Source organism: Arvicola amphibius, chromosome 7 (assembly GCF_903992535.2).
Source record: "Arvicola amphibius chromosome 7, mArvAmp1.2, whole genome shotgun sequence".
Lineage (NCBI taxonomy): Eukaryota > Metazoa > Chordata > Mammalia > Rodentia > Cricetidae > Arvicola > Arvicola amphibius.
This window is the reverse complement of record NC_052053.1, coordinates 46669195-46684503: the sequence shown is the minus strand read 5'-3', so window position 1 is coordinate 46684503 and position 15309 is coordinate 46669195. Positions and strand designations below refer to the sequence as shown.

General features: G+C 48.0%; 1 protein-coding gene across 2 annotated transcripts in view; it reads right to left on the bottom strand.

Moving 5' to 3' along the window:
- Nucleotides 1-7190: 7190 nt before the first annotated feature.
- Ak8 (adenylate kinase 8) overlaps nt 7191-15309 on the bottom strand; it is a 121875-nt gene continuing 113756 nt past the window's right edge. For both annotated transcript variants that reach the window (XM_038337621.1, XM_038337622.1), the window contains 2 exons: nt 11557-11637; nt 7191-7532 (listed from right to left, as the gene is read on the bottom strand). In XM_038337621.1, the coding sequence (XP_038193549.1) occupies nt 7295-7532; nt 11557-11637 (319 nt within the window). In that variant the 3' untranslated portion in view covers nt 7191-7294. The remainder of the gene's footprint in view (nt 7533-11556; nt 11638-15309) is intronic.

The following is a 15309-nucleotide window of genomic DNA, read 5'->3' as shown; positions in this document are numbered from 1 at the left end:
CCGCTTTGTGGTGCTGGTTCTCTCCCACCTTTTTGTGGGTTCTAGGGGTTGAACCTCACTCAGGTTGTCTGGGAGCCTGTGTGTGACAAGGGCTTTATTCACTTAACCCATCTTGCTGGCCTAGACCCTGACTGTTAACAATGCCAGTTAAATAGTACTTGTCCAGGAAAAATGATACTGGGAACACGCTCTCGGTGAAACACCAAGTAGTGGGTGTGCCAGCTGGCCCCTTGTGCTGGGTTAGCCCCATCATTAGCTGCAGACTTACCTGGAGGACTCCTGTGGGTTTAGGGGAGCCCGACAGCCAGTACGCATTCTTTGATCGCCATCCATCTGCTTCTCTAGCCTCTGTTTTTACAACTGCCCACCGATAAGCTCGGACCCCATGTCTGTGATCTGTTAAGGCTCTGCTTGTGTGCCCGGCCTGCTGGTCTGCAGCTGCTTGGAATGTCCATTATTCCTGCTGGAGGTATCAGCCTCCGCACAGCTGTCTCCGCCTCTCAGGAGAGGAGTTTTGGCTGATTCCCTCGGGGATACAGCAGGCTGTATTCCACTGCACTGGAATCTCCTCAGAGCAGAACTCAATTAACCTTCAAAAGGGAAGAAGTGAGTCCTTCCATGGGCAGGCAGTGATCTCCTTCCATGTCTGGCTTTCTGCTTGGATTCCCTTCCACATTAACTGTCCACATCCTAACCACCTGCATCCAAGTGTGAGCCAAGTAGAGAGCAAAGGCTTAACCAAAGCCATTGACACCATCAGTAGCCTCAGAAGAGGACTGGGATTTCCTCACTAGGCAGTGGCAGGTCCCAAAAAACCTGTGTACATCCTGGAGCTGCAGGCACAGCCAAGGCTTTCCAGACCCATCAGACCTGAGTGAGTGAGGGTGCTGAGATCCAGCTGGGTGCTGTTGGAAACACCCAGCCCCGTGCTCTAGTAGACATGGCTCCCCCTTAAGGATGGAGAGCACCTGCCATCACCAGACATCTCTCCAGAGGCTCTCCTCCCCTCTCCCTCCCCCAAGCCAGAAACTCAGTCCTTTTTAGTCTCAGGGACTGGAGTGTAGCTCATTGGCACTTGCTCAGCAAGCACAAGGCCTTGGGTTCAGCCCCAAGCACTGCCAACAAGAACAACAAAATGTGTTTTCATCCCAGCTCCAGGAGGGGCTCAGGGAACAGACTGGATAGTCACTAAAGAGTGACAAGCCTTGAAAGGGGAGGAAGGAGAGCACAGGATGGGGCTAGTGCAGACTCAGATCCCAAGGCAGCCACAGCGACACAGACACCGTGCTGCCTCATTGCAATGCTGAAAGAGGGGCCCAGATGCTCCTTTGCCAGAGAGGCAGACGACCAATGTCGTCTTCTCCAGAGACAACAGAGAACCTCGGCAAAAGCCAGGGCCAGGCATGGGTCAGGGAGAGGCCGGTGGTGGCTGTGCTCCATCCAACCCAGGACAGACAGTAAGAGGTCAGTAACGATGAGGCAAGAATGAGATTCCCTTGTGTGCCTCAAGACGATTCTGGAATAGCAGAGATTAGGTGGCGGCCCTCAAATAAGAAGGTAACCAAGGGTTCTCAGGAGGTTCAGTGCTGTAGGAGGCTGCTTGTTCATTTCCCGGCTGCCCAGACTCCTGAAATAACCACACAGAAACTGTATTAACTAAATCACTGCTTGGCCCATCACTCTAGCATATTCCTAGCAAGCTCTTACATATTAAATTAACCATATATATTATTTTATATTTTACTATGAGGCTCATGGCCTACAGCAAGGTTCCAGCTGGCAGCTTCATGATATCTCACTTCGCCTTCTTTCTCCCAGCATTCAGTTTAGTTTTCCCTGCCTACCTCTGTTCTGCCCTGCTCTAGGCTCAAAGCAGTTCTTTATTAATCAATAGTAGTCACAGCATACAGAGGGGACTCCCACATCAGTTAAGTGCTGTGGCATCTAGCCTGGCCCGATAGATCCTGGTGTCCTTAGGGGTGAGATGCATAGGTGGGCCATGAGGGTATTTTTTTTTTTATTTTAAACATAATTGGGAGACCAAGGGCTTAAAAACACTTTATGCTCATTTCCTAGTCTGGAGCTGGCCAAGCAGGTTTGGCTGGCTGGGCCACTAAACCCCAGGGATCTGCCCCAGTGCTGGGAATACAGGCATAGGCCACTGCACCTGGTTTTTTCTAAAATGAGTTCTGGGGATAAAACTCAGACCCTTGGATTTGCAAGGAAAGCACTTTACCAGCTGATCTATCTCAGCACAACTATTAGGGTTTTAAAGACAGAACCAATAGAACGAATATATATATATATATATATATATTCATATATATTCATTATATATATTATATATCGAATGAATGACATATATATTATATTGAATGAATATATATTATATATTCATATATATACATATATGTCTATCGAGATGTGTAGTTGTTAACTTAGCCACTGAAGCAAACTGAAGATTCTCATGACATGGAGGAGAAGACCTTGAGAGTAGACAGATGGCACAGGGCTGGGGAGATGGCTTGTCACAGAGTGCTTGCCACTCAAGTGTCAAGATCGCCATCACCTGTAAATGCCAGAAATGCCAAGTAGTCATGCCCTCTCTGTAATCTCAACACAGGGGAGCAAACGGGCAAGCTGGATTTGTGGAAGTCCATGAGCCCTAGATTCAGCAGGAGACCCTGCCTTGAAGATACCCACCCCGGTCTATATGCACAAACACAAACATGTAAATGAACTTATACACAAAAAAATAAAAACAAATGTAAACAATACATCATTGTGCCCCTCCATCCGTTGACCCACCCACTCACCACTCATCCTTCTGTCTGCCCATCCATCTGTTCATACCCCTTACCTGTCTGCCCACACATCCATTCACCTACCCATCCATTCATCATCCTTCACCTACCCATCCATTCATCATCCATTCACCTACCCATCCATTCATCATCCATTCACCTACCCATCCATTCATCATCCTTCACCTACCCATCCATTCATCATCCTTCACCTACCCATCCATTCATCATCCTTCACCTACCCATCCATTTACCAAACTATTCATCGTTCACCAGCCCACCCGCCCAGCCACCCACCCAGCCATCCATCTACTCACACTGCCCTGCAACTAAAATTCCAGGATTTATCTTTGGTCATCACGATGATGACCGCTGAAGGTCAGGGGGAAGATGGGCATTTTCCTTTCTGTCACTGTATTTTTTAAAAGCAAGGAACATTATTTCAATAATGAAAGATACCTATGTTTTTAAAACATGGAAGTTTACTCTGTGGTCAACTATATGGCTTTTTTTATGTCCCTGAACCTCTTTATATGCCTTAAAACTCAACATCTAAGCCACCTTTGCCTTCAATGGGGGTCTCATAGGAGTGTGGCTGCATTTAAATTGCTTTTTTTCCCATCCCCTGGGAATACCGCTAGACTAGCCATAATCCTACCAAAGTGCTCAGGAACTTTGACTGACAGCCCTAGGTAAAACCAAGTAAGCCTGATGAGAGGATGCGAGTATTTAATGAGACCTATGGGTGAGATGGTTCTCGGGCTGTCAGAAATCAGATTCTCTCTCTCTCTCTCTCTCTCTCTCTCTCTCTCTGTCTGTCTCTCTCTCTGTCTCTCTGTCTCTCTCTCTCTCTCTCTCTCTCTCACACACACACACACACACACACACACACGCTATCTCTTTACAATAAATGCCAGTCACATGAGCATGGAAACTTTGCCCTTTCTCCTCTGCTATCTCCCTAGTGCTGGGGACATGGCTCAATAAGCATTTGCTGGACTGGAGATGTGTCTCAGCTGGCAGAGTGCATTCTCATGTGTTTGAATGCTTAGCCTATAGGGAGTGGCACTATTAGGAGGTGTGGAGGAAGTGTGTGGGGGCAGACTTTGAGGTCTCATATGCTCAAGCTACACCCAGTGTGGGACACAGGTCTCTTCTGTTTACTTCAGATCCAGATATGGTGATGCACACCTGAATCCCAGTACTTAGGAAGGAGGTATAGGCAGGAGGATCAGAAGTTCAAAGTCATCCTTGACTACAAAGGAATTTCAAGACCAGCCTGAACTGTGGTGGTTTAAACAGGTATGGCCCCCACAGACTCGTGTGTGTGAATGCTTGGCCCACAGGGAGTGGCACCATTAGGAGGTGTGGTGCTGTAGGATAGTGCTCTTGTATATTGTAAAGATTTGTCACTCGTATTGGTTTAATAAAACATTGACTGGCCAGTAGCCAGGTAGGAAGTACAGGCAGAACAAACAGACTAAGAGAATTCTGGAAAGAGGAAAAGCAGAGACGCAGTTGTCATCCAGAAGAAGAGGATGCAAGATGAGAATGTCTTACTGATAAAAGATACCAAGCCACGTGACTAAACATAAATAACAATTATAGGCTAATTTAAGTTGTAAGAGGTAGTTAGTAATAAGCCTGAACAATAGGCCAAATAGTTTATAATTACTATAAGCCTCTGTGTGTTTATTTGGGACTGAATGGCTGGGGGACAGGGCAGGACAGAAACTTCCATCTATAGTGTGGCCTTGTTGGAGTAGGCATGGTCTTGTTGGAAGAAGTGTGTCACTGTAGAGGCTGGCTTTGAGGTCTCGTATACTCAAACTATGTCCAGTGTGACTCAAAGTCCCCTTCTGTTGTCTGCAGTTCCATATGTAGAAGTCTCAGCTCCTTCTCCAGCTTTACAGCAATAGTAACCATAGCTAAGACAGTCTTACTATGAAGCGGGGCTGTTCTGGAGCTCACTATGTAGACAAAATACCCATACAAAAAACATACAGAGGCCATCTTGGCCCATGTGTTGGTTTGAGTTGCGGTACATACCTACCAGGTCACTTTGCTTCTCTGTGTGACTCTGAGCAGTCTCTTCTAGCACCTTGCTGGGAGCCCTGGCAAGCTAGACATGTGCTGAAATGGGTGTGTACCATCAAGGTGGGTACTAGGGAACATTGGTGGAGAGGCCCTAGTGGAGATCTGGAGGCGCTCAGGGTCTGACAGCCTAGGAAGATGGGAGGAGCTAAGGCAGAGAGGGGAGGCACGGGAGGCATAGGAGGCAGGACGCAAGAAGCAACTCTCAGACCTGCCCTGAACTGGGGCAGGCCCAGGGGTGAGCTCTGCAAAATGGACTTTGAGCTGTCCTAAGCTAGAGGAGCCTTTGGGCATTGGTCCCAGGTCCCTGAGCTTCCCAGAGCCCTAAGTGCTAGAATCTGAGGTCCACCTGGTCCCAGGAATCCTGGATTTCAGGTCAGTCTTGGCGACACATGCGTGTGGGACACCTAAGGACCCGCCTGACTGGGATTGTCCTAAAGGATGAGATGATGGGAGGAGCCCAGTCACACCATCAAACCCAGGTCTCTCTGTCCTGGCTCCCCCTGCAGGGCCTGCAGGCTAAACAGAGGGCAGGGGATGACTGGTGACTCAGCAGCCCTGCAACCCCTCCCCAGCCCTCCTGCCACCCCTGACACACACACACACACACACACACACACACACACACACAGCTCATAGAGCAGCTGCCAGCCCCAAGAGGCTGCTTATATTCAAATGTGTAAAAGTTAAAATAAAACTTAAAAGACACCCCTGCCATGGCACAGCCGTATTGTAGATGCCTCAGGAGCCTCCTGTGACCAGAAGCTCCCAACATGGAGAGCGCAGACAGAAGCAGTGTCCTTCATTCCAGAGAGTTCTACTGGACACCATATTTTTCTTTCTCTCTCTCTCTCTCTCTCTCTCTCTTTCTTTCTTTCTTTCTTTCTTTCTTTCTCTTCTTTCTGTCTGTCTTTCTCTCTCTCTGTCTCTTTCTTTCTTGTTTTGTTTTTCTTTTTTTTTTTTTTTTTTTTTTTAAATATTTATTTATTTATTATGTATACAATATTCTGTCTGTGTGTATGCCTGAAGGCCAGAAGAGGGCACCAGATCTCATTGCAGATGGTTGTGAGCCACCATGTGGTTGCTGGGAATTGAACTCAGGACCTTTGGAAGAGCAGGCAATGCTCTTAACCACTGAGCCATCTCTCCAGCCCCTTGTTTTGTTTTTCAAGACAAGATTTCTCTGTGTAGCTTTGGCACCTGTCCAGGAACTCACTCTATAGACCAAGCTGGCCTCAAACTCCCAGAGATCTGCCTGAGTGCTGGGATTAAAGGCAAGCACAACCACCACTACCTGGCTCTCTTATTTTTTTTTTTTTTTTTTTTGAGACAGAGTTTCCTGGCAGTACAGAATGACCTTGAACCATAAACAGGAGGCTGGCCTTGAATTCCTTATCCTCTTGTCTCCATCTCCCAAGTGCTGGACTACAGGTGGGTGCCCTGCACCTAGCTCAGTGCCCTGCACCTAGCTCAGTGCCCTGCGCCTAGCTCGGTGCCAAAGCTCTAAAGCAGAGCTTGGCATGTGTCCTCACCGGGCTGAGGGCTCTGCCTAGCACCACACTGGACCCTCTGGGTTACTGAGAGGCAGCTGTATTTATCACTGCACCTGCTAGCAAGGGACAACTAGGCAGTGAAGAGTGAGTTTAACTCTGTGGTGGCTAAACTTGGTTGTCAATTTGACAGGACCTGGGATCAATGAAAAGGCATGTCTGTCTGGGAGGATTAGCTGAGGAGGGAAGGGCCTCCCCCAGAGTGGGAAGCACCTTTTGTGTATGGGGGGGGGGGGGGAAACAGCTTTGCCTACCTGTCTTCATTTCTTGCTTATGGATGCATCTGCTCTGTTGCTGCTGCTCATACCATGCTCTACCGTATCAGAATCTAGTCTTTCCAACCTTCCAGTGCAGACTAAAGACCAGTCAGTGACTCCACGAATCCTCCCTGCTGCCAGCACCATCTAGATGACATCTAGATGATCTAGCTCTGGGGACTAAGCGCTTATCAGGTTCTCAGAGTCTCCAGCATGCGGACAGCCATTGTTGGCCTAGCTAGTGTCATGTAAGCCAACCACTAAGAGTCTTTTAAAATATATACCCACGCTCTTGGTTCCATTCCTCTATAGAACGTGACCACTGCATTCACCCAGCTACCCACAGTGGGACGGTGCTGCTGCTTGAGGTGAGTCTCATCCACATCTGACTTTAGAGGGGGGCCTAGCATCCAGCATTCCACCGTATCCCCATATGGGCCTCCTCTGTCCTGTGTTCTCAGACTTCATAAGAAGGCGACCTGAGGTTGTGCCTAGCATCTTTATTGGTCAGAGGCAGGGGGGATGCCTGCCAAAGGTTGTGGTCTGGGGATTCTAGGGTCTCCAGGGCTTGCTCCTGGCTCTGCACGCATCAGGTCACTTTCTTGGGCAGAGGATTGATGATCCCGCTCTCTATGTACTCGAAGACTGTGTATGGGTCCTGGTCCCCATTGACAGTGATGGCCTGCTCGTAGTACTGCTCCAGGTCGCCGCAGTTCCTGTAGAAGAGGTCTGTTTGGAGCCTGATGTGTTCCTCTGAGTCCCTGGGGTTCTGCAGGAGACGGGCCTGGACCTCGATGGTGGGGGGAGGCTTGTACATGAGATGGAACCTAGGAGGAAACAGATGACACGGGGGCTCTCAGGCCTCTTGTCGACCGCGCTAGGGCGCCCTTGCCAGGTCGCCATTCCCACCAGGCACGACCATCACTCGTGAACCAGCAGGGTGCATCTTGGACTGGCCTCGGGCCTCTGGGACATGAAGATGTGGTCCCAGCTCAAAGAGAGGGCAGAGGTCAGCTGGGGGACAGAATGTGAAGACAGAAAGAGCCAGTAAGAGCCAGTTTCCCCTTTATCTCAGATCTCAGGAGGCCCAAGCAGGCAGATCTCGACATGTTCCAGGTCAGCCAGAGCTGGACACAAAACAATAAACAAAACCCCAAGTTATTTTCTTCTTTTCTTTTCCTTACCTTTGCCCCCTACCAAGCCCCCCTCAACCCTCCCCATCACATATTGGTCTCTGCTGATGGCAGATCTGGCTCTCAGCAGAAGCTGTAGTCTGGTCAGCCTTAGTGAGTGACAGTCCATGAGTTGAGCCCATGCATAACCCCCATCTGTGCCACCATGGCCATTTAGTTCATGGCCTATTGGGCAATGACAGGAATGGCTGGGCAAAGAGGCTGAATGCCCACAGAATGAGCCATCCTAACTACTTGATTACTGTATTGAACTCCTCCTCAGCTGAAGCCACCTTTTGATGAGCATTTACATGAGACACAAGTATCTTCACATCCTTTGCCCATTTGGAGAGATCTGGCCACATGCTTCTTCCCCAGATGTCTTTCTCACCAACTTTCCAATCACGGCCTTTCCAAGTCCCTGACCATCCAGGCAATCCGTTGGCTACAGTGAACAGTCATACATCTGGTTACCTCTCCTTTCAAGCCAACTGTATGACTGTGTGTACTGCCCAAAGCTCTGCCCACTGTGAAGATTTCCCTTCGCCAGTATTTGTCAGGGTTGCACCAGAAAGGGGTTGTAATCCTGCAGCTGTCCACTTCTGGGTAGGGCCTGCATAGTGTGCAGAACCATCAATAAACCAGGCCCTGGTCTTCTCTTCCTCAGTCAACCAATCATAGGGAACAACACCCCATGAGGCTATAGGTGCTTGTGGAGGCCCAAAAATGTAACCTACTTCCACCTTGTCTGATGGTCAGAGAGTTTGGAGGTTGATCAAAATTGATGACAACAATCAGGGCTCCACATCCTGACTCAGGATGTGCTTGGTTCTTTTGACATTAGATGGCTCATACAGGAAGATTCACTCCACCCTGACAGATGGTCAGGATATTCAAGCATACTTTTGCTCTTTCGTTTGTAATAGGAGGTTACCTGGGGAGTGGTTGCTTTCAGGATACTTGGTCTAGGGTGGCTTCACTGCCTAAACAACAGAATACTAATGACTTAATGTCTCAAATTGTTGAAGCAATTAACTGTTCAGCTGTCCTTTGTATCATGTTAAAAAAATTGTGTTGCCTTCTTCCCCCTTTTGTATTAGGGTATAAAAGCGTATGGAAAATTAAATGTGGGTGATTTTCAGAATTCACTGGAACTCCCTCCCAGTACTATCCTATATTTTCTGTTTTATTATTTTACTTGTGTCTTCGTAGCTTTACTTATTTTTCTGATTCCCATGCCCCTATCCTGGCAAGAGGTATTTTTGTCAAGGCTGGTCCCCAACACATGCTTGGCAGCAGACGGCATTGTAATGGGAGTAGAAACCATAGGCATTTGGGCCACTCATTTATGTAACTTGCTTGTGCCTTCAGGACCTACCCAGGCCCAACCACTTGTCTACTACTTCCATTTGATAATGGATTGCAGCTGTGCATGTCCAACTTTATGACGTGGTGGGTCACAGATAACACCCAGCTAGTGACAAGCATCTCAGGTCAAATGGCAACTTGGTGGCCCACTGTCAAATGTTCAATTTCCACTAAGGCCCAGTAGCAGGCCAAAAGCTGTCTCTTAAAGGGAGAATAGTTGTTTGCAGACAATTGTAGAGACTTGCTCCAAAATCCCAAAAGTTTCTTCTATGATTCACAGAAGAGCTTGCCAAAGGGGCTTGCCAAAGGCTCCAAACAGCATCCCTATCTGTCACTGACACCTCAAGTACCATCAGATCTGCTGAATCATAAGGTTCAAATGGTAGAGCAGCCAAATGGTCAGCATCATGGACCTGTTGAAGGGCCTTCTCCTGTTCCAGACCCCACTCCTGGTACCAAAATTTCTATTTGTCATGGTTCTCCACAGGAACAGAACTAATAGAATGAATATATATGTGAGATTTATTAGAATGACTTACAAGCTGTGGTCCAGCTAGTCAAACAATGACTGTCCATTAACAGAGGTCCAAGAATTCATTAGTTTTTCAGTCCCTGATAATTAATGTCTCAGTTGGTGTTCAGTATATGCCAGAAACCCAAAGACATAAACTCTGATACCAATGAAGGAATTGGGCTTGCCAGGAAGAGCAAGAACAAGCTGGCAAAGAGAGCAAGCTTCCTTCTTCCACGTCCTTTATAAAGGCTGCCTGCAGAAGGTGTGGACCAGACTAAAGATGGATCTTCTCATCTCTAAAGATCTGGATTAGAAGTAGGTCTTCTGCTGGGCATTCGTGGCACACAGTTTAATCCCAGCCTTTGGGAGGCAGGAGCAGGTAGATTTCTGAGTTCAAGGTCAATCTGACCTGATTTAATTAAGGAAATATCTGGAGCTGGGCAGTGGTGGCGCACACCTTTAATCCCAACACTCAGGAGGCAGAGACAAGTGTATTTATTTCTGTGAGTTCAAGATCAGCCTGGTCTACAGAGCAAGTTTCAGGACAGGCTTCAAAACTACACAGAGAAACCCTGGGCATGGCAGTGTACCCCATTATTCCCAGCACTGGAAAGGCAGAGGCAGGCAGATCTCTGTGAGTTCAAGGCCAGCCTGGTCTACAGAGTGAGTTCCAGGACAGCTAGGGCTGTTACAAAGAGAAATTCTGTCTCAAAACCATACCAAACTAAAAGAAAAAAGAAAAAGAAAGAGAGAGAGAGAGAGAGAGAGAGAGAGAAAGGAAGGAAGAGAAAGAAAGAAAGAAAGAAAGAAAGAAAGAAAGAAAGAAAGAAAGAAAGAAAGAAAAGAAAAGAAAAGAAAAGAAAGAAAGAGAAAGAAAGAAAACCCATCACAGGCATACCCAGCCACTTGGGTTTTAGTTAATTCCAGATGTAGTCAAGTTGACAACCAAAGAAAAGCCGTCAGGGGCTGGAGGGATGGCTCAGAGGTTAAGAGCACTGACTGCTCTTCCAGAGGTCCTGAGTTCAATTCCCAGTAACCACATGGTGGCTCACAGGCATCTGTAGTGAGATCTGGTGCCCTCTTCTGGCCAGCAAGCATACAGACAGACAGAGCACTGTATACATAATAAATCTAAGGAAGGAAGGAAGGAAGGAAGGAAGGAAGGAAGGAAGGAAGGAAGGAAGGAAGGAAAGGAAAGGCCATCACATAGGATTTCCTCTATGTAGCCCTGGCTGTCCTGAAACTTCCTAAGTAGACCAGGTTAGCCTCAAAGTCAGAGATCTGCCTGCCTCTGCTTCCCAAGGGTCAGAATTAAAGGCTTGCACTGCCAAAAAGAGTTTATTTTTTATGTGTGTGTGTGTGTGTGTGTGTGTGTGTGTGTGTGTTCTAGTGACTGAACTCAGGTCCTCGTGTTTGCAAGGCAAGCACTCTACCATCTGAGATCTCCCCAGCTTCATCTGTTCTTTTTCTATCCTTCTAAGCACTATTTGTTAAGTACTAACAGGCTGCCCATCTAGTGCAGCCATTTCTGAAGCGGGAGTCCAGCAGGGGGCTAGGAACACAGTGGCCAGATACTTAACCAGTGTGGTGCTGCAGGGCCTGGTACCTTCCTTCCCTCACTCTTGCAGACAGGGAACCCAGAAGAATGCAGAAAACAAACCTGCTTCTAGCCTCTATCCATAGTAGCCAGTGCTATTCTGAAGCAGGCCCACAGAGCACTGAGCACCTTGACGGAGAGTGGCTTTGTAGGGGATCTGGCCACCAACAGTCCTCCATGACCAGTAAGGCCTGACCAACCTTTCTCCTGTGACAGGGTCAGTCCTTCTCAGCGTCATTCGCTCCAGGATGGAATCCAATGGCACATTCAGGAAGAACACCCTGCAGAGAGAGACCACAGTAGCCATCTTTGTTACTGTCTGAACCTGGCAACGCTTTGACAGCCTGGGTCTACTAATCCTAGGGAGATTATTCCTCCCCTTCCCCGGCTGACACTGGAGATATCAAAAGCTGACCTGTCAACATGACTTTCAGGTACATGGCAAACCCACCTAGAGCCTGGAGCCCCACCCTCCTTCTCTAGCAAGCCCACTCTTCAGTTCAGTAATACCCCAATGCCAGATACTAGAGGGACCAAAGACTGCTTTGTAGCCCAGAGCCTTCCAGAATCAACCACTGGCCACTCTGGAGCCTACACTGCCTTGTACATTCCTCCACAGAAACCACAACCAAGTTCCCTGGCCACCATTGTCTCCTTCTGCCTGCTGCCTCCTGCCCTTAGTGTCTGCCCGTGTGGCCTTGTGGGGCACTGGCTTCCTGCTGTCACTCATTTACCTCTGAGGTTGGCATGATTCTCTACATGTGTGCATGTGTGTGTTTCAGGGAGCAGAAGGTCTACCCCAGCTCCCTGAGACAGTTAGGGGTGGCTATTCAGACCCTACCTGCTCCATTCCTGTTGGCTGGGAGACACTGTTTCCCTCTGGCTCTTTTGTACCTGTGGCTTGGCTGTGACTGGGGCTGTGAAGAGGCTCAGGGCTCCCCTGACTACGGGGGCTGGTGAAGGACGCAGACCCAACCAAGCCAGGCACATGCAAGGCAGCCCCAGCCCCTTCTACAGGAGCTTCATCTACTGACTTCACCGTGGGACAGATGGAAGCCCAGACTTACCCAGAGGGCCTTCCTTAGAAAGGCTTGCCCAGAGCCATCGGAGAGGTGACCAGAAGAAATAGGAGCAAGCATAGCCTAGGCTGATACCTCAGTAGATGAGTGACACAAATGCTTATAAATCTCTACTTTTGCTTAGGTTAGCTTCCTCTGGATTCCTTCTAGTACTTACCCAAAGTTACTCTTTAAAAAAAAATCTTTTATTTATTTATTTTTTGTGAGGTAGTCAGGGGCATGTGTATGTAGAGGTCAAGGAAAAACTGCAGGTCCCTGCACACACCGTGGGTGGGAGAGACAAGAAGTGAAACTCGGGTCAGCTCAACTCAGCTGTCATTGGCTCAAACTTCCAGAGTCTGACACTAGATTTTAGCTGTATTTACACACAACACAATTTGGGGGAAAAGTTTCCTGTTGACAGTTAACTCATTCCTGCGGGTACAACGAAGTTTAAGACATGTTTACTACAACGAAACACTTGGTTGTGGTGGTTGTTTTGTTTTCTGTGTGCAGCTTTGGGTGTCCGGGAACTTTCTCTGTAGACCAGGCTGACCTTGAACTCACAGAGCTCTCTCCTGCGTGCTGGGATTAAAGGCGAGCACCACCACCACCTAGCTATATTAAAACTCTTTACAAAGTACATATGGCTTCATCCCTGAAACGGGTTCTTGTTGGCTTGGAAGCAGTGCTCAAGATAAAGGTCTAGGGAGAACAGCTGAGGTAAACATAACATCTGTGGGAGTCAGGATTGGCCTGGCCCGAAGACAAAATTGAAGTCACGTAGGCTGTTGTGACGTACAAATGATACCTCCAACAAGGATGGTTTTATGGGCTGAGAAGCAATGCACAAGGTTTAGAGGGGGATGGTCGGGGACAAAGAAGCATAGAATTCTGGGGGATTCAGTGTAGGCTGGCCCGACATAGCAAAGCTCATCAGGTTGCGAACTCCATCCTTTCCCAGCATTCCAGGCGGAAGGCAGGTAAACAAAGCCTGGGTGTTCAACTTTCCTGGTTTCCTTTTTGCTTATCTGGGTGTGCAGGACCTCGCAGCCTCTACAGACAGCTTGCCGGAGCTGGTTTTCTCCTTCTACCTGTGGGTCCCAGGGACTGAACTCAGTTCATCAGGCAAGTGCCCTCACCCCTGAGGCATCTCACCATCCCCAGTTACCTTTATTGCTGTGACCTAAGACATGACAAGAAGCAATCTGAGGGCGGAACCATTTATTCTGTCTCGCAGTCAAGAAAGGCATCAGGGCGGCGGGAGAAGGAGGCTGCTGCCCACTCAAGTGGGCACAAGGAAGTGGAGAACAAAAGGAAAGCTGGGCTGGGTCACTAAAACCTCAAGGCCTTCCCCAACTCCCCCTTCAGACTTCTACTAGAAAGACTCTACCTCCTAAAGGTTCCAGAACCTTCCCGAAGTGTCCAAGCACTCACATACATGAGTCAATTCACATTCAAATCACTCGGACACCTGGCACACTTGGTATCATACACTAGAACATGTATGAACTCAAGAGAAAAACAGCTAACCAACAAATGGGAAAGCAGGCCGGATGTTCTTTCTCAGACCAGCCACTCCTGGGGTGTGGGGGGTGTCTCCTCCTCTCTCTTTGCCCAGCTTCCCCTCCCTGAGGGCCACCTCCACCCATCTCCACACAACCCTGCTGGCACCCCACGAAGCAAGCACAGCTGGTTCCCAGCAGGCTAGCAGGCCGGAACCACGCCAACCTCTTCCTCACTGCCATGCTGTCTGTCAGGCTCCTTCAACTTCTAGACACTGAACATGTTGTTATCTACAAAGTTCACACTCAGAAGCCAAGTCCAGTTATAAAACACACTTACATACAAACACACACACACACACACATACACACATACATGTTCACACACTCATGTATTGCTAATGCAGGCTGCAAGTGGTCTGTGGGCTTGAGGAGGACACACCTGTTTCCTGATGACTCTGTCTCATAGACTGCCACAAAACACCACTGATACAAGACAGTGTAGCAGGCTTTTTCTTTTGGCCAACAACCAGCTTCCGAATCATGACACAGAGACTTATTATTAGTTATAAATGCTCAGTGCTTAGCTTATGCTTATTTCTCCCTAGATGAAGAGAAACTTAACATGTTTCTTTTCATCCACGTTTTGCCTTGGGGCTTCTTAACTTCCCGTTCTTTCTGTGTATCTTACTTTCCTGCTGTCTCCAGGTCTGGCTGGCTGGCGGCTGCCTGGCTTCTGGTCCCAGGTATGTCCCTCTCTTTCTCCCTTGTTCTCTTCTTCTCTAGTCTAGATTTCTCCTATTATGTATTCTCTCTGCCCATCAGCCCTGCCTCTCCCTCTCCTGCCTAGCTATTGGCTGTTCAGCTTTTTATTAGACCAATCAGGTGCCTTAGGCAAGGTGAAACAGCAGCACATCTTTACATAACTAAACTCACATCCTGGTATTATTAAACAAGTGCAGCACAAACAAGTGTAACACACCTTTACACAGCTAAATATGCTGCAGCATAAATAAATGGAACACATCTTTACATAGTTAGTAATTTCCACAACAGTACAGTGCACAGAGCACTGCATAAAAGTCCAACAATACATTAAGAGAATAATTCATTATTACAACTAAGTGAACTTTAATCGATTTTAAATTGAAAGTGAAATTTACCATACTTTTAGACTAACTTGACAGGGTCTTGCTATGTAGCCTAAGCTGGGCATCAACTGCTCTGCAGCCCAGACTGACCTTGTAATATCAATCCTCCTGACTCAGGCTCCTGAGGGCTACAATTACAGGTGCGCACCATGCATGAGAGAGGACAACACAGATCAGCTTACAAAACAGCAACAGCAACAGTGTGCAAGCAGTGAGAGACTGAATGTTTGTCTCTGACC